The sequence below is a fragment of the Trachemys scripta genome, chromosome 12 (genome assembly GCF_013100865.1).
Source record: "Trachemys scripta elegans isolate TJP31775 chromosome 12, CAS_Tse_1.0, whole genome shotgun sequence".
NCBI lineage: Eukaryota > Metazoa > Chordata > Testudines > Emydidae > Trachemys > Trachemys scripta.
The window spans coordinates 15,643,294-15,661,618 of NC_048309.1; the positions used below are offsets into that span (position 1 = coordinate 15,643,294).

An 18,325-nucleotide genomic window follows, 5' to 3' on the forward strand; every position below is an offset into this window, starting at 1 on the left:
TTTTCATGCATACACTACAAGCACATTTATTGTGTCTGCATGCTTGTGCAGTTACTACAATCATGCAAGTGACAGTCTCAAAATCTTTTTCCAATGTAGTGCTTGCTGTTTCCATTTCAAAACAAATATTCTAATTTCATTGTAGTTTGTGGTGTTTCCCAAAACAACATAACTTTTGCAATTGTACATCATTTATTTACATGGTACTTTACTCTCCTAAAGAGACAGGCTGCACTATGCAAAACACAGGACAAGAAAGTTATGGGGGATTATTCAGACAGGAGAGAGTGCTTGAAGAGGTGGATTTCAGAGGGGAGGAGAGTATTTATCCAAGAACCGTTGGCTTGTCTACAGTGGCACTTTACAGCGCTACAACTTTCTCGCTCAGGGGTTTGAAAAAACACCCCCGAGCGCTGCAAGTTTCAGCGCGGTAACGCGCCAGTATAGACTGGTTTCAGAGTAGCAGCCGTGTTAGTCTGTATCCGCAAAAAGAACAGGAGTACTTGTGGCACATTAGAGACTAACAAATTTATTTGAGCATAAGCTTTCGTGGGCTACAGCCCACTTTTTCGGATGCATAGAATGGAACATATATTGAGGAGATATATATACACATACAGAGAGCATGAAAAGGTGGGAGTTGTCTTACCAACTCTGAGAGGCCAATTAAGTAAGAGAAAAAAAACTTTTGAAGTGATAATCAAGATAGCCCAGTACAGACAGTTTGATAAGAAGTGTGAAAGTGCTTACATGGGGAGATAGATTCAATGTTTGTAATGGCTCAGCCATTCCCAGTGTAGACTGCGCCCCCAGCACTGGTAGCTACACCCCTCATGGAGGTGGACTAGATGACCTCTTGAGGTCCCTTCCAACCCTGATATTCTATGAGGTGATTTTTTTAGAGCGACTACACAAGCCAAATTCTTTAACATTGCTCGTGAAGACGTGCCCTGTGGCACTTCAAAAACATGAATAAATAAATGTAAGAGGTGAAGTATCACCATTTCATAGATGGTAAGTGCAGCACAAATCCCTTCTTTATGCTAGGAAATTGTCATATCTACACTGATAGTTACACGGTTTTGAGAAAAGGCAACACTGATTTTCAGCATGCACTGTTACAGAGAACAGACTAATGCTGACTGGTCTTGTGCTGACTGTATCATCCTGCCTCTCTATTACTTGATAACTTCTTGCAGCAATGTTCTGAAGTAATGCAGACATACCTATCCATGTGTCTAGAATACCAGAACTAGTTTGACACAGAATCTGTCATACCAGATTGAACCCCATGCCTCTAGAAAGAGGAACCTCAATACACTGCTTATTGTGCAGCGCAGTATTAAAGGGGAAAATGTCCCCATGACCTAAACAACAACTAACTTACATCCTAAAGAATATTTAGTTACCTTATTTCAGCAAATACAAACTGCAAATATTCTTGATGGTAAAATTATCCAGTCTTAAAAAAAAAATAATTCATCTACAACATTTGTTGCAGAGAATTTCAGGATGTGAAAGAGTAAAGCTTTCCCATAAGTTTATCTCTCTCCCCGACACCAGCCAGGGAAGATGATCATTATGACAAAAGGTGTGCTGAATCAAAGCATTTCTACTGCAGTAGCATGAAGAAGCCCCAATCATGGTCCAGGAACCACCCCACTATGCTAGCTTGTACAAACTCTTTACAAAAAAGACTGTCCTCACTAAGGGCTGGTCCACACTAAGCTCCCAGTTTGAACTACGATACGCAACTTCAGCTACATGAATAACGTAGCTGAAGTCGAAGTATCTTAGTTCAAACTTAAAGGTACTTACCATGGGTCCACACGCGGCAGGCAGGCTCCCCCGTCGACTCCGCCTACTCCTCTCGCGGAGCAGGATTACCGGTGTCGACGGCGAGTACTTCCGGGATTGATTTATCGCATCTAGACAAGATGCGATAAATCAATCCCAGAAGATCGATTGCTTGCCGCCGAAACAGCGGGTAAGTATAGATGTACCCTAAGAACTTACAGTCTCTTCTATCATATTGATATCAAACGGGCATGAACATAAAAACATCGGGTTCCATTATATACTTTCAGCCTGTTTTCAATCACCACATTTGTCTGGGGCTTTTTGAGACCTAGAAGCCTGCGATGAAAAAGGGTTTGTTTTTAAATATATACTCATGTTTTGTTTTGGCTATTTACAATGAAAAAAAGTTAGAATAAAACTTCAGAGCAACTATAGTTTCACTCATGCTTAACTAGTACTTGGAGTCATGGTCAGCAGGTGCCATCACTCTTTAGCTTCTGTCCACACATATCTTCTGAAATTCTCCCATGGTTCCTCACTTGCTCTAGCACAGGGGTGGGCAAACTATGGCCCGGGGCCGCATCCGGCCCTTCAGACATTTTAATCCAGTCCTCGAGCTCCCGCTCCAGCCGGGGAGCGAGGTCGGGGGATTGCCCCGCTCCGCGTGTGCCGTGGCGCCACCTGGCTCATGGAAGCAGTGGCATGTCCCCCCTCCAGCTCCTACGCACAGGGGAGCCAGGGGGCTCCACATGCTGCCCCCGCCTCAAGCCCAACCCCCCAGCTCCCACTGGCCAAGAACCACAGCCAATGGGAGCTGCAGGGGTGGCGCTTGCGGACGGGGCAGCACGCAGAGGAACCTGGCCACACTGCCGCATGGGAGCCAGAGGGGGGACATGCTATTGCTTCCGGGAACTGCTTGAGGTAAGCACTGCCTGGAGCCTGCACCCCTGACCCCCTCTCATCCCCTGCCTCAGCCCTGATCCCCCTCTCGCCCTCCAAACCCCTCAGACCCAACCCAGAGCACCCTCCAGCAACCCCAACCTCTCATCCCCAGCCTCCCCCCCCACTCTCTGCCCCAGCCTGGAGCCCTTTCCCACACCCTAAACTCATTTCTGGCCCCATCCAAGGGCCTGCATCCCCAGCCGGAGCCCTCACATCCTCCCACAGCCTAACCCCCAATTTTGTGACCATTCATGGCCCACCATAAAATTTCCATACCCAGATGTGGCCCTCGAGCCAAAAAGTTTGCCCACTCCTGCTCTAGAACCAATACAACCTACAGCAGAAATTGCTGGTATATTTTTTACCACCATGTCACGTAACCCTTAAAAATGCATATGCCCTGTCCACATTAAAGCTACCAGTTATTGTAAACAAAGATGGAAACTATAGAATAGCCAGGATTAGGCTTCACATTGGTAAAAAGGTTTATAACCAGTCAGCATTACAGCTTCCATCAGTTGAGAAACATACAATTTTCCCCAATATATGTGCACCCTTAAGCCTTGCCTAGACAAGGGGAAAATGTGCTTTTTAGATCAACATGAACTAAACCAAATTAAGGCCACATTAATTCTGAACAACAGCATCCACACTGGGATTTAATGTCATTTAACTAACTTCAAATTCACACCTTTAGTTAATTTGGATTAATTTTCCCAGCTGTCCCTGTGTAAACAATCCCCAAACTACCTAAATCTATTTATGTATGCAGTGTTGTTGTAGTCATGTTAGTCACAGGATATTAGAGAAGCAAGGTGTGTGAGGCAATATCTTTTATTGGACCAACTTCTGTCATAGAAAAGCTCTGTGTAAGCTTGACTCTCTCATCAACAGAAGCTGGTCCAATAAAAGATATTACCTCATCCACCTTGTCTCTCTAATTCAATTTAGGTAAAATGACATGAAACACTCCTTAACACCCAGTTTAGACACAGTTCAACACCTTGACAATTGTGGGTTATATGAGCAGATAACAAGATTCCAGAATTGTTATACTGCATCTAAATTAGGATCTTGTATAGACTAGGATAAAAGATGTTTTTTTTTGCAGAAACACATTAGCAGGGCAACTTATTTTTGTTCTGTTCACACTAGATCTTTAAATCATGTTAAAACATGTTAGCCAACATGTTTTTAAAAATACACTTTTATCCTAGTCTAGTAAAATAGCATAGTATTAGAGGCATTTCAAATCATGTTAGCTAAACTGATTTTTTGAAGAGCACCTTTTTCCCCTAAAAAGCAACAGAGAGTACTGTGGCACCTTTAAGACTAACAGATGTATTGGAGCATAAGCTTTTGTGGGTGAATGCCCACTTCGTCGGATGCGTCCAATACATCTGTTAGTCTTAAAGGTGCCACAGGACACACTGTTGCTTTTTACAGATCCAGACTAACACGGCTACCCCTCTGATACTTGACACCTTTTTTCCCTAGTAATTTTCCCTATATAATCTGCATTTGTTTTCCTATATATTCTGTTAGTCTGTATTCAGTTTCAGGGGGAACCCTCTCAGTCTTGTTTTACACTTCAATGGAGTAATTTTAGGGAAAGCCGTGTGCCTGCCCAATCAGTAAAGTTATCCTGTAACTTCTGTTAAAGACTATCAAATTTTGCAGTGGATAATCATCTATAACCCTTTTGGGAATAGAGGGGAAAAAAGTGATGAAGAGTAATCTGACAAGGGGGCTCGTGCTGAGAGGAGGCATCAGGCTACAGTAGGGTGACCACACAGCAAGTGTGAAAAATCGCAACGGGGTGGAGGATAATAGGAGCCTATATAAGAAAAAGACCCAAAAATCGGGACTGTCCCTATACAATCGGGACATCTGGTCACCCTAGGCTACAGGGACAATACCACGCGTGCTAAGGACCTGTGGGGTAGGCCATCATTACGCGTGGCGCATGAGACGCCTAATGGTCTCGGACACTATTCGTTGGTCACAGGACATCTACACAGAACACATCACCGGCCACCGCCAATACCGGGAGTGAGCCGGGGAGACCTTGTGCACCCGCAAGGGGGAAGAGACCTATAAACCCCCCCTGCTGGACTTTTTCCCCTGAGCCCTGAACCAACCGAACCTAACTGAACCCCACCACGTGAGGGTCACCCCATCCCCATTTCCCAGCCCTCTTACTTATACCCATGACTGACTGTACTTTCTGTATGAGTGATGGACCCTCACCACTTGTCGGCTGTATCTCGATCCCACCCACCATTTCCCCCCCCCCATTGGAGACATTGCAGTCTGTATATATTATGTGTGCTGCCCAACCCCAAAATACTAGCATCCCCCTATACTCTGTATGTTACCCCCAATGACCAATAACTGACGCTTCAAATCTTCTGTATCGTTTATTTTTTTAAATTTTTTTTTACTAGTGTCAATCCTATGGTGATAGCTGTTTGACTAATATCACAAGGCTGTGACACAATACACCAGTGGCTCTCAAACTTTTTTACTGTTGACCTCTTTCACATAGCAAGCCTCCGAGTGCGACCCCACCTTATAAATATATATAAAAAAGTGTTTTTAATTTAACCCATTATAAATGCTGGAGGCAAAGCAGGGTTTGGGGTAGAGGTTGACAGCTCACAACCCCCCCATGTAATAACCTTGTGACCCCCTGAGGGGTCCCAACCCCCAGTTTGAGAACCCCTACAATACACCAATCATCTTGCTCCAAGGCCCGGGTACAGGTACCAAGCAAAAAGAACGGCCCTAGATCCCCTGAAAACCTCAAGAGAGACCCCTCTACCCTTAGGCAACCTGGATCTTCCTTGCAGACACACTCCCCAACACTCAGGACTTCCTCCCCACCCTGGGAATCTCCCTCTTGGTGCCACCTTCTGCAGGTGAGTCAGCAGCTCTCCCCCCCCCCCCCCCACACAGTACCCACCCAGTGCAGAACTAGCCCTGGCCCCGGGCCGACAACTGACAGGCAGACCTTGGGTGAGCTCCCCCAAGGGATTCCCCGAGCCCAGATGCCCCCCTCCCTCAACGCTTCCCTCCTGATGGCCCCAACTTTCACTGAGGCTCGTCCTGCCCCCGGCGGCCCCTCACGGATCGACGCGCCCCCCCCCCCCCGCCCCCCCTGGGGCCCCCCAGGGATCGCCCCCCCCCGCCGCTCCCCCTGCCCCCGGCGGCCGCTCACAGATCGCCGCCCGCCCCCCCGTCGCCGCTCCCCCATCCACTTGGGCTCGCCCTGCCCCCGGCGGCCCCTCACAGATCGACGTCCCCGCCCTCCGCCTTCCACTGGGGGCTCGCCCTGCCCCCCCATCTCCCCTCCCCCCGTTCCAAAGGGCCGCTCCGCCCCCTGCGGCCCCTCACGGATCGTCGCCCTGGGCCCGCTACCCACCTTGCTCTTCACTTCCATGGTGCCGAGGCCCCGGCTACCCCCAGCGCTGCGGTGGGTCCGGTTCATGCCGCCAGACGGTCTGTGTCCCCGGGCGCGCTGTGGGGGGAGGTGGAGAACCCGGGCAGTTCCGAGCCCAGCCTCCCAGCCACAACCTGCCGCCGCCTCCTCCTCACACACACACCCAGGAGGGGGGAGGAGCCGCCCCACAGAACGCCGAGCTGCGCCTGGCACCTGCCGCTCCCGGGAGAGGGCTGGGGGGCAGGTAGCGCATGCGCGCTGAGTACTCACAGAAGGGAGGGGGAGTCTCGGTGCACCTGCAGCGAGCGCGCATGCGTACCAGTCGCCCCGCGAGCGAGAGGGAAAGAAAGCGTAGGCGCACCTGCAGCCAGTGCGCGTGCGTCCAACGTGAGCACCTGCTCGGCTACTTTCCAAAGTGGAAGGCGCGCGCGCGGCTGCGAACGCGAGGCAGGGGGTTGGGAGGTGTCAGTACCCTATTACTACTGGCCTGAGGTTATTGTAGGCAAAGACCCACTCTCAGAACTGGTATTGTGGGGGGATACAGCGCACCGCATTGCAGAGGCACAGTAAGCCCCCGGTGCTGGGATTGCGGGGGCACAGTACACCACCCAGTACTGGGATTAAAGAAGGACTCACCCCCACAATTCTGGGATTATGAGGGCCACAGTGCATCACCTATAGAGGGATTATGGGGGGGTCAAAGTGCCCCCATGAGGCTGGGAATATGTGGATGGGGACAGAATACACCTCCTCTTGGTGCTGTGAGACCGTGTTCGAGGAAATAAGGGTGCTGTAGTATCCCACCAAAGATCAGGACTGGCTTCAACTACAAATAAAGATAATCAGCTTTGTGAGGCCCTTCATTTTTAGGGATTCCTGCACATAGTTTTCTGGAGTTTATGTCCAGAAAGGGCCATAAAATCATCTAAATCATTATGTCCAAAAAAGACTATTAAATCATCACCATTAAATCCCACACAACAGAAGCCATCAAATTTCACTCAAATATCCCTGTTGGGCCCAATGACTTCAGTCAAACTAAAGCATTTCAATCCTTAGAAAAATAGACTGTCTTGTGCCACAGGTCGAGAACAGGATGCTGCCAATGCCTTGAGAGGCCCATGCAGTGCGGGGAATTGATTAGGTGAGACATGCCAAGATGATCCTAGGAAGTGATCCATGCCCCATGCTGCAGCGGAAGGTGGAAAACTCCCCAAATCCCTGCCAATCTGACCTGGGGGTAAATTCCTACCCAGCCCAAATCTGAGGATCACCTACACCTTGAGCATGTGAGCGGGACAAACCAGCCAGGCATCTAAAACACAATTCCTGATACCACCTCAGATGATCACTGATCTACCCGAACCAGTATCCTTCCTGTCCCAGATTATAATTGTACATTGGGAGGAAAAAATCCTTCTCATTCCCTTCAAGCAACCAGCTGAAGCCCTGAAGCATGAGATTAGTTTATAGTCATTATTATAGAACAGAGCTACGTATTTGGAATATATGGGCCACATGTCAGCTGCAGGACCAGAAAAGGAACCAACTCACAGACTGATCCATCTCTCAAACATCTCAGGGTCATGCAAATTGTAAATCTTTGTATACCCAAAGAAGTTGCACCAGTTTGATTTAAATTAGTTTAAAAATATTTAAACTGATGCAACACACTGGGCACATTTAAAAAGTTCATTTGGTTTTAGAGATATTACCAGATCTAGCAATATTACCTACACTTAAAAGGGGGAATTCCATTAAAACCAGTAATATCTCTATAAATTGAATGAATTTTGTAAGTGTGCTGACTGTATATTGGTTTACTCCTGGTCTGTATTTATACTTAGATATAAATCAGGATTAAATCGATAAAAGAGCATCCACACACAAAGTTGCACCAATTTAACTAAATCACTTCAAATCACACCTTTAGTTAAACCAGTGCACTTTTGCATGTAGTAGATCAGGTAGATAAGTCCAGCCTTACCAAAGGCAAAGAAACTGCAGCTTTCACTCTGGTTCAACTCAGCCACATATGTTGATTAGTACAGACAGAGGTTATTGTCCAGTCAGAGCCGGCTTTAGGCCAATTCCACCAATTCCCCCGAATCGGGCCCCACGCCTAAGAGGGCCCTGCGCTCAGTGGCAGGGCCACCGGGGAGGGGGGGAGAAGGGGCAAGTGGCCGAGAATCCCTTCCCTGGCTAGAGGCTCCTTTTTAATTTTTACTCACCCGGCGGTGCTCTGGGTCTTCGGCAGCACTTCGGCGGCAGATCCTTCAGTGCCGCCGAAGACCCGGAGCGAGTGAAGGACCCACTGCCAAAGACTAGGAGCGCCACCCCGTGAGTACAAGCCCCATGTGTTTTTTTACGTGTTTTTTTTTTTTTAGTCATCCCTGCCAAGGCCCCATCAAAACTGTTCAAATCGGGCCTCGCACTTCCTAAAGCCGGCCCTGTGTCCAGTGAGTATTTGCCAGCAAATCAGTTGGCATCCAGTTCAAGTCTTATGCCTTCTCTGGTCTCTGTTTTCTTTACACTGGCAAAAGAGATTGCTTACATGACATGCTAGTTCTTATCTATGCCTAGAGCCTTTTTCTTCTCTCACATTGATGTAAATAGAAGTCAGTGAAATTACCACTGTGTGAGCAAGGGTGGAATCAAACCTCTAATTCTATCATTTTATTATTACCAAAAACTAGAGAAGGGCAGTGGCTCAACCTGTTTTTCTATGCCTGCCATCTTCTACGAGCAAGTTGCTCAGTTCTGCCAGACCACAGGGAAGGTGCAGAGGACAACACAGCCTTCCTAAAGATTTGCAGAGCAGTTGAATTGGCCTTCTTCTGATGTGAAAAAGCCTCCAGGAAGCTCCCAGCACTTGAAACCACCATGCAGGTGATGTTATTGCTACATATTTATTAGGTTTCTTTTAAGGACCTTTTTTTCTTCTCTTGCATTCCTGGAGTTGTTGGAGTTCCTCACAGCGGGGTGTGGCCTCATGCTTTCTGAGACAGCCAAGGTGATATAATCTCAAGTCACTGGAACCAACCTCATAAAAAGGTATTAATCACTAGCTAGCTTACATCACAATGAACTGGTGTTGTGTAAGAAAGGAATGTGAGGAACAGTTTGATTTCAGATAAAGGTAAGGAGAGGGGCAGGACTTCCATGCCAGGCAGAGCACAAGATTACAGAGCTATTTTAGTCACAAATTCCATAAAACCTGTGATTCAGACTTACTCAAACTATTCACTGCCCCCAAGGAAAGGAATGTTCAGTTTCTACCAACCTATTTACAGCCAAAAGAAATGGTTGATAATTTTTTGTTGTTTTTTAGCTCCCTCTCACCTACATTTACCATTAAGGTCAGAACTCCAATACCATCAAGTATTCCCCCATAATGTAGCTTTCTCATCCCAGGAGTTACTACTTTTTAAATAGTGTGTTATTCCACACACCCAGCAGCTGAAAGGTTGCATTGAGGGATAAAATTCAGATTGAAGGGGCAGGAGGAAGGTTTGGCTCAGACACTCAATGCTTAGTTACTGTGGTGATTGGCACTGTATGAATACCATATGTAGCTCTTGATTCTGATCACACTTATAGGCCAGGTCTTCATTAGAAAAGATTTGCTGATATAGCTATATCGGTATAGCTGTACTGGCAAACTTTCCGTCTTTAACTACAGTACATAGTTTATGCCAAAAAACATGCTTTTACTGGTGTAGTTTATATTGATTCCCCAAGTGAAATAAGCCATACCAGCAAAAACACTTTTATGCTACTAAAACTGCAGTTACACTAGGGTTTTAGCTGGAATAGAAATCTCATAAGTAATCACACTCTTAACTGACATTATAATAACATCAAATGTTTGTAGTGTAGAAGTAGGCCTGTATTTAGTACCATGTTGGTGATTGCATCTGAAGAAGTGGGTTTTTTTATCCACGAAAGCTTATGCCCAAATATATCTGTTAGTCTTTAAGGTGCCACTGGACTCCTCGTTGTTGTTGTTGTTGACAACAGTGTGGTTCAGACGTGGTAAAATGTTCTATTGTAGACCAGGGCTGGCACTGTTTTTATATTTCAATTAAGTTACTCTTCATTTACAGTGTCAGATCAGAATAGGGCCCAGTAGATTAGATAGATTTGGTTTAATCATGCACCCATTGAAATCAGTGGTCGTTTTGTTCAATATTAGCAAGTAAGTGGAAAAAAATATCAGTGGGAGTTGTATAGAAAAGAGAAAGATAGACATAGGAAGGTCATAACATAGGTTCTTACACTTCCTTTTCATAAAAGGATCTGAAGTTTGCAAACCATCATGTTTGGCATCAATAACAGCTTTTATTTGACACATCACCCATTCACCCTCCTTCTTACTGAAGCTTCTCCCTTCCAAAAATGCAATGTCGTTATTTATTACTCTTAAAGAGAAAAAAATAAAAGGAATTTAACATCCTCTTTCTCTCTCTCTCAGATAAATGCAGCTTTGTCAGAACACTATTTAAGCTTGTGTGACCAGATTGCTTCCCTCTTGCACACATAGTACAATGATCATACAGATAACCAATACATTTTCTGTGACATTTAATGTTCATGAATGTGAAAAATGTTAGCACTAGCTAAAGGTCCACACATAGTCCTGTAAATGCACTTCATTCCTTTCTTAACATTCCTGATGCTGTCTGTGATATATAAATCTATATACTGCATATTAGATAGAAAATTCTTTAGGGCAAGGACTTTATTTTATTTTATACCTGTAAAGTATCAGGCACACCTGTGGTAATATATAAATAATAATATGCCAGCACTGGGTTTGTCCCAAGCAAAACCTGCCAATTAACCCCAATTACCCAATGATTTGGTTTTTGTGCTGATAATAATAATATTAAAGCAAATAGCAAGGGAAATACTTGCTGTGGAATGGGCTGAGATGATAAATCACATTTCTCAATGGCCTAAATCAGATCCAAACAGTTTTCCATCAAAGCTAAAAGTTAAAGTTCCTATCATGCATTCCCAACTGCCATGGAAGGCTTTTCCTGCATCAGAACTGCAAAATCTGCAAGCCCAGGCTGCTTTACGTGGTTTTTGTACTGATTTTTTCAGTTAGAGGTGTGTGATTTTTTTACCAAAATAGTTATAGCAATACAACTCCTGGTGGGGATGGGGTATAAAGGTATCTAAGGCCTGGTCTACACTATGAGTTTAGGTCGAATTTAGCAGCGTTAAATCGAATTAACCCTGCACCCATCCACACATCAAAGCCATTTACTTCGACATAAAGGGCTCTTAAAATCGATTTCTGTACTCCTCCCCGATGAGGGGAGTAGCGCCGAAATCGACATTGCCATTTCGAATTAGGGTTAGTGTGGCCGCAATTCGACGCTATTGGCCTCCGGGAGCTATCCTACAGTGCACCATTGTGACCGCTATGGACAGCAATCTGAACTCGTATTCACTGGCCAGGTAGACAGGAAAAGTCCTGTGAACTTTTGAATTTCATTTCCTGTTTGCCCAGCGTGAAGAGCACAGGTGACCATGCAGCGCTCATCAGCACAGGTAACCATGCAGTCCGAGAATCGAAAAAGAGCACGAGCATGGACCGTACAGGAGGTATTAGATCTGATCGCTATATGGGGAGAGGATTCCATGCTAGCAGAACTACGTTCCAAAAGACGAAATGCCAAAACATTTGAAAAAATCTCCAAGGGCATCGAATTCTGTAAATTCGGAGTAATCCCACAGTGTAGACATACCCTTATACTAGAATACCTTATTGCCTTTCTGTACAGAAATAAGTTTAATTGTGTCCACACTTGAAGGGTTGTACAGATATAACTATACCTCTGTATTGAAAGCAGTACAACTTCTGTGCATAGCCAATCCCTGAATGATCCTACTCCCTCAACTCATGAGAACTACTCCTCTGCCAATTAGGTTTTTACAGTGTTTTTCTATAGGTAACTGGCTTAACAAATGTATTTCCATATCCGTAAAACTCTTGAAAAGGGAATTTACCAGCTTGTTTGTAAAATCTAGAAGAAGAAATGTATGGCTCCAAAGATGATGTATTTAAAATTATAGTTTGGTTCAGTAAGCCAAAATTCTACATTATCTGTCTTGTCTACTTTTCTTAAGAACGCCTATAATCTCACATATGGAAAGATGACAGTGTTTGGAGTAGTGACCAGAGGGATGGGACACAAGAATTCTAACCCTGGTTCTGCCACTGATTCACTGTTAACTCTAGCAAATCATTTATCCTCTGCTTTGGCTGCCTTCACTATAATATGAGGATAACAATATTTATCTACCTACTTGGGATGTTGTGAGGATTAATTGATTAGTAAATCTTTATTCAGTGATTTATAATGTTTTATATATGTGCTATTTTCTGTAATAAAATACCATGCTAATTTGCCAGTGAGGTGATTTTTTTGTAACTTATTGATTTTGTCCAGCTTTTTAAAAGTGTAAAGTTGTTTTGACATCATCCCAGCTAGTGAATAAATATCTGCTTATGATGCTCTATTAATTATGACCCTAATTTTGCAAATACTCGCACACATGCTTAAATTTAATCACATGAGCAGTCACTTTGAGTTAAAATTAAGCACATGCAGAACTGTTTACAGGATTGGGGCGCAAGTCAAATTCTTGCATATGTATTTGTCAGAAGACCCAGCAGGGAGAATTGGAAACAGCCGTTTTGTGGTAGGGCCTATGGGACAGATGTGATGCACATGTTTATGTGAGTGTGTGTCTGGCCTGGCAGGGTGGGTCCGAAACATGCTTCCGTGATTATTCCTGGGCACGGGCTGCTGTTGGCTAGAATACAGGCTTTTGCATCTACGCGTGCTTGTTTTGGATGCCTCTTCATTATGAGCCTAAAACTGAGCCATGGCCCTAATTTATTGATTTGTTCTATTAGGGGGTGTTGCAACTAAGTAATCCAATCTGGCTTTTTTAAAAACGTTTTTTATCCTGTTAACCTTGGACTCCCCCTTGCATTAAACAACTCTAGATTTGTTTAAAAGGAAAGTAATTAACCGAACAAAGTAGTGCTAATCACAGTGCTCTCCTCCCAGCTATGTTTACAACTTAACGATTTATAATCTCTTTTTATTTCTAAACTGGCTTGAAGAAAACAGTAGATAATATTTAACCCTTTCCATCTTCAGAGTACTTTACAAACATTAATTACTTAATCCTCACAGGTGGGTGTGTACTATTATCCCAATTTTATAGGTGGAAAAATTGAGACCCAGAGGGATTAAGGCTGTATCTGTACAAGACTTTTTATCTTAACATATCCCATTGCTGCAGCTCCACTCGTAGTAGTGCTGGTCATTGGTCAGAACTTCAGTTTTGTCTCATTCCCAAAGACAGAATTTAAACTGAAAACTCCATAGAAAGTTCTTTGATGACTTTGTCTTCGTACCTGCCGGTAAAGCACCTTGCACATTGTTAGCAGTATATAAATAATAATATTATTCACTCCAGGAGTGCCTTGTTTGACTGTTCTATAGAACAGCATTAATCCAGAGGAAAGACTGTTAGCTACTGACTCATTAACACAAGGGTTGGCAACGTTTGGCATGCGGCTCGCCAGGGTAAGTACCCTGGCGGGCCGGGCCAGTTTATTTACCTGCTGACGCGGCAGGTTCGGCCGATCATGGCCCCCACTGGCCGCGGTTCGCCGTCCTGGGCCAAGGGGGGCAGCGGGAAGCCGTGGCCAGCACNGCCAGGCCAGTTTATTTACCTGCTGACGTGACAGGTTTGGCTGATCGTGGCCCCCACTCGCCACCCCGGGCCAATGGGGACGGTGAGAAGCGGTGTGGGCGAGGGATATGCTGGCCAAGGCTTCCCGCCGCCCCCATTGGCCCGGGATGGCGAACCGTGGCCAGTGGGGGCCGCGAGCAGCCAGACCTGCCGCATCAGCAGGTAAATAAACTAGCCCGGCCCGCCAGCGTGCTTACCCTGGTGAGCCGCATGCCAAACGTTGCCGACCCCTGCATTAACACTTCATGCAACTCTCAGACTATGTTTGCACTGCAACTGATGGTGTACTTTACAGCTTGTGTAGAGTACCTGCACTAGTTTTAACCTAGGCCTTGTCTACACTACCAAGTTTTGTCACCAAAATTGCCATTTGTTGACCCAAACAGTGAGTACGTACACACTGCAAGGTGTCTTTTGTCGGGGAAAATGCCCAGTTTTGGCAACAAAATACATCCACCCTCATCAGGGCCGGCTCCAGGCACCAGCTTCTCAAGCAGGTGCTTGGGGTGGCCGCTCTGGAGAGGGGCGGCACGTCCAGGTATTCGGTGGCAATTTGGCGGACGGTCCCTCACTCCACCTGGGAGCGAAGGACTTGCCGCCGCAGATCGCGATTGCGGCTTTTTTTTTGTTTGTTTTGGCTGCTTGGGGCAGCCAAAACCCTGGAGCCAGCCCTGACCCTCATGAGAGATTTACATCTTTTTCATCTATATTTTGGTTGACAAAGTGCAAGTGTAGACACCATGCTTCCTTTCATCACTTTATTTGGCCTTCAGGAGGTGTCCGACAATACCCATCCTGACCACTCTGGTCAGCAATTTGAATCCACTGCCTGGCAGCCGGGTAAACAACCATCCACCCCTACCACTTAGAAGCCCGGGAAATTTTTGAAATTCCATTTCCTGTTTGCTTGGCGTGGAGAGGTCTCATTGCATCTTCCCAGGTGACCATGGTGAGTTATTGCAGCAAATGCTCTCCCTCTTGAACCACTGCAGAGCTATTGGATCTGCTCAGTATATGGGGAGAGGCGGCTGTGCAGTCCCAGGTGCACTTGAGCTGTAGGAATTGGGATACCTATGGGCACATTTCTCGAGGCTTGTGCGTAAAGGGCTCTGATCGGGACACTCTGCAGTGCAGAGCAAAGATAAAGGAGCTGAGGCAGGCGTACCATAAGGCAAGGGAGGCAAACTGTGGCTCAGGTGCTTCACCTAAGTTTTATGTTTTTTAAGCCAGTTTTATACTTTTTTTAAGAGAGTTCTATAAGGAGCTGGATGTTATCCTTGGTGGCGACCCCATCTCCATCGCCAAGAGCCCCATGGATACTCCGGAGGGCACAAAGTTATTGATGAAGAGGTGGAGTTAGATGAGGATGTGCAGGCAGGGTCGCCTGGTGGGGCAGGCAGCCAGAAACTGTTCTCCACTCCAGAGGTGTCTAGCAAGTCTCAGCAGTTGCTCTCCAGCGAGCAAGAAGCAGGAGATGAGACTCCTGGTAAGTGGCTGTGGATTGTGCAGTGCGGAGGTGGGTTTGGTGTATAGAAATGTGGGAGGTTGGCTGGGTTTCTGTGAGCTGGATATTTTCCTGTGTAGCAAATTGGTACTGCAGAACAGGGTGATGATGCATGCCGAGATCTCACGGGAATCCTCCAGCGAGATCTCCAGGAAAGTTTCCTGGAGGTACTCGGTAATCCTCTGCTGAAGGTTCCATGGCAGAGCAGCTTTGTTCCTTCCCCCATTGTAGGAAACTTTCCCGCCCCATTTGGCAATCACTTTTGCAGGGACCAAAGCGTCACATAGGCGAGCAGCATAGGGAGCAGGGCGGAAGCCACAAGCATGGAGTAGTAGATGTACCCTCATTTCCCTGCTTACCCTTAGCAATGAGATGTCTGCTAGAATTACTCCCACCTGTGGAAAAGTGTGGGAGAATTTTAGAATTTGTTCCCTAGCGTGCTGCACCACAATCCTTGCAAAGAGTGTGTTCTCTTTTCCCCATGTAGAGCATCCCACCCCCACCCTGCCAACACTCACCATGTTTTGGGTGTTCGCAGAGATGTGTTCCTTGCTAGGGTCAGTGAGAAAGCGATGGCAATGTTGCAAAAGGTGTATTTAACAGAAATCAGAGTAGCAGCCGTGTTAGTCTCTATCCGCAAAAAGAAGAACAGGAGTACTTGTGGCACCTTAGAGACTAACAAATTTATTAGAGCATAAGCTTTCGTGGACTGTTTCAGTGCAGTGTGTGAATTTAAAAATCCCGCTGCTGTGCATTGTCCCCTGTGTTTCACCAGATGTAGCCTTCAGGAACACCCCACGCACCTCGGCTGAGCATCTCCACCAGATAAGAAAGCACCCAAGATGCAGCAAATAAGATATGTTCCGGGAGGTCCTGCAGTGCTCCAATGCAGAAAAAAGGGATAGAAAGGAGAGCTGGGAAGCAGAACGGCAGGACAGAAAAGAGAATCATGCATTTGTTAAGGATGCTACTCAGTGGATGCTTAAAGTAATGGAGGAGCAAACACAGATGCTGAAGTCCTTAATAATGCTGCAGACTGAGCAGATCAGTGCTCGACCTCCACTGCAGCACATTCAGAACCCTTTTCCAGCCCCCTTTCCCCCAACTCCACCCACACATTCCTTTCCACCTTCCGGGACTTCTTGGTTTCCCCTTCACTTTACCCCCTCGGAAAGCTTTCACAATGATAGCTGGACCTACACACAGCTGTGAAAGTCTGCCCTTTCCTGGTTCCTCCTTTCCCACCAAGCATCTCTGTGTTTGTGTGCTATTTCTTGTGCAATAAAAGCAAACTTTTATAATGGTAAATCATCTTTAATTTTTTTCCACAAGGTAAGATTGCAGGCAATCCCAATACATGCACAGGCATTTTAATCACTTTATTACAGGAATATAAGGCCACAAATGTCACCATTGCCCCCTAAGAAAACTACATGTAATGTAATATTGAAGCAGCTCAGACAGAATATATGTTACTGGTGGTCACTGTCAAAGTGCTGCCTCAAAGCCTCCCTGATTCAAATAGCTCCCCTCTGGGCTCCTCTGACAACCCTGGTATCTGGCTGCTCAAAATCAGGAGCCAAGTGGACTGCCTCAGCACTCCACTCCTGAGCAAACCTTTCACCCTTAGCTTCACAGAGATTATGCAACGTACAGCACGCAGCTATGACCATAGGAATATTATCCTCAGTGAGGTCCCACCTGCCATAAAGGCATCGCCAGCGCACCTTTAATCTGCCAAAGGCACATTCAACTGTCATCCAGCACCTACTGAGCCTGTTGTTGCACCGCTCCTTAGTGCTGTCGAGGTGTCCCGTGTAAGGTTTCATGAGCCACGGCAGTAAGGGATACATGGGGTACCCCAGGATCACTATGGGCATTTCAACACCCCCCACTGTAATCTTCTGGTTAGAAAAGAAAGTTCCCACTTGCAGATTTCTGTACAGGCCAGTGTTCCTGAAGATGCGTGCGTCGTGCACCTTCCCAGACCACCCCGCGTTGATGTCAGTGAAACGCTCACAGTGATCCACAAGTGCCTGCAACATCATGGAGAAGTACCCCTTCCTATTGATGTACTCTGTTGCAAGGTGGTCTGGTGCCAAAATTGAAATATCTGTGCCATCTATCGCCCCATCACAGTTAGGGAAACCCATTTCTGCAAAGCCATCCACTATTTCACACACATTTCGCAGAGTCATGGTCCTTCGTAGCAGCATGCAATTTATTGCCCTGCACACTTGCATTAACACAGCCCCAACGGTCAACTTCCCCACTCCAAATTGATTCCTGACCGACCAGTAGCTGTCTGGAGTCACCAACTTCCACATGCTTCTCTATCGAGAGGGCAGCTCTCATTCTGGTGTCCTTGTGCCGCAGGTCTGGGGTGAGCTCCACGCACAGTTCCAGGAAGGTGGTTTTCCACATCCGAAAGTTCTGTGGCCACTGCTTATCATCCCACACCTACATGATGATACGATCCCACCATTCAGTGCTTGTTTCACAAGCCCAAAAGTGACGGTCTACCCTATGCACCTGCTCTGTGAATGCCAAAAGCAATGTAAAGTTGCTCCTATCCATATCACGCAGAATGTCGGGCGCCTGCGAGTCTTCTTCAGTTATGAACGTCATGATTAACTGCACTGCCATCTGCGATGTCTTCATGATAGTCAACAGAGCACAGGAGAGCAGTGTGGGATCTGTCCCTTCTCACAAAGATGCCAGGGTGCACGGCAAAGAAGGGCCATTGAAAAAATGCCACGAAAGAAAGCCGGAAGACCACAGAGTGCTGGGACAGAAAGCAATGCATCAGGGGACATTTAGCACTGTCCCAAGTTGTGCCATGATCCACTCCG

At 46.2% G+C, this 18,325-nt stretch overlaps 1 protein-coding gene and 1 long non-coding RNA gene across 3 annotated transcripts in view; one reads left to right on the forward strand and one right to left on the reverse strand.

Moving 5' to 3' along the window:
• The window catches only part of PARD6B (par-6 family cell polarity regulator beta), a 27,455-nt gene extending 21,046 nt beyond the window's left edge, over positions 1–6,409 (reverse strand). Inside the window, exon 1 of the mRNA XM_034787936.1 lies at positions 6,167–6,409. Coding sequence (XP_034643827.1) covers positions 6,167–6,232 — 66 coding nt within the window. The 5' untranslated portion in view covers positions 6,233–6,409. The remainder of the gene's footprint in view (positions 1–6,166) is intronic.
• On the forward strand, positions 6,111–16,716 carry LOC117886262. Of its 2 annotated transcripts, none has more exons than XR_004647902.1 (4): positions 6,111–6,217; positions 8,943–9,238; positions 15,218–15,455; positions 16,249–16,716. It is a non-coding gene; the product is annotated as an uncharacterized LOC117886262 (long non-coding RNA). The 2 variants fall into 2 exon arrangements; XR_004647901.1 differs by having other exon boundaries at positions 8,943–9,073.
• Positions 16,717–18,325: the final 1,609 nt, after the last annotated feature.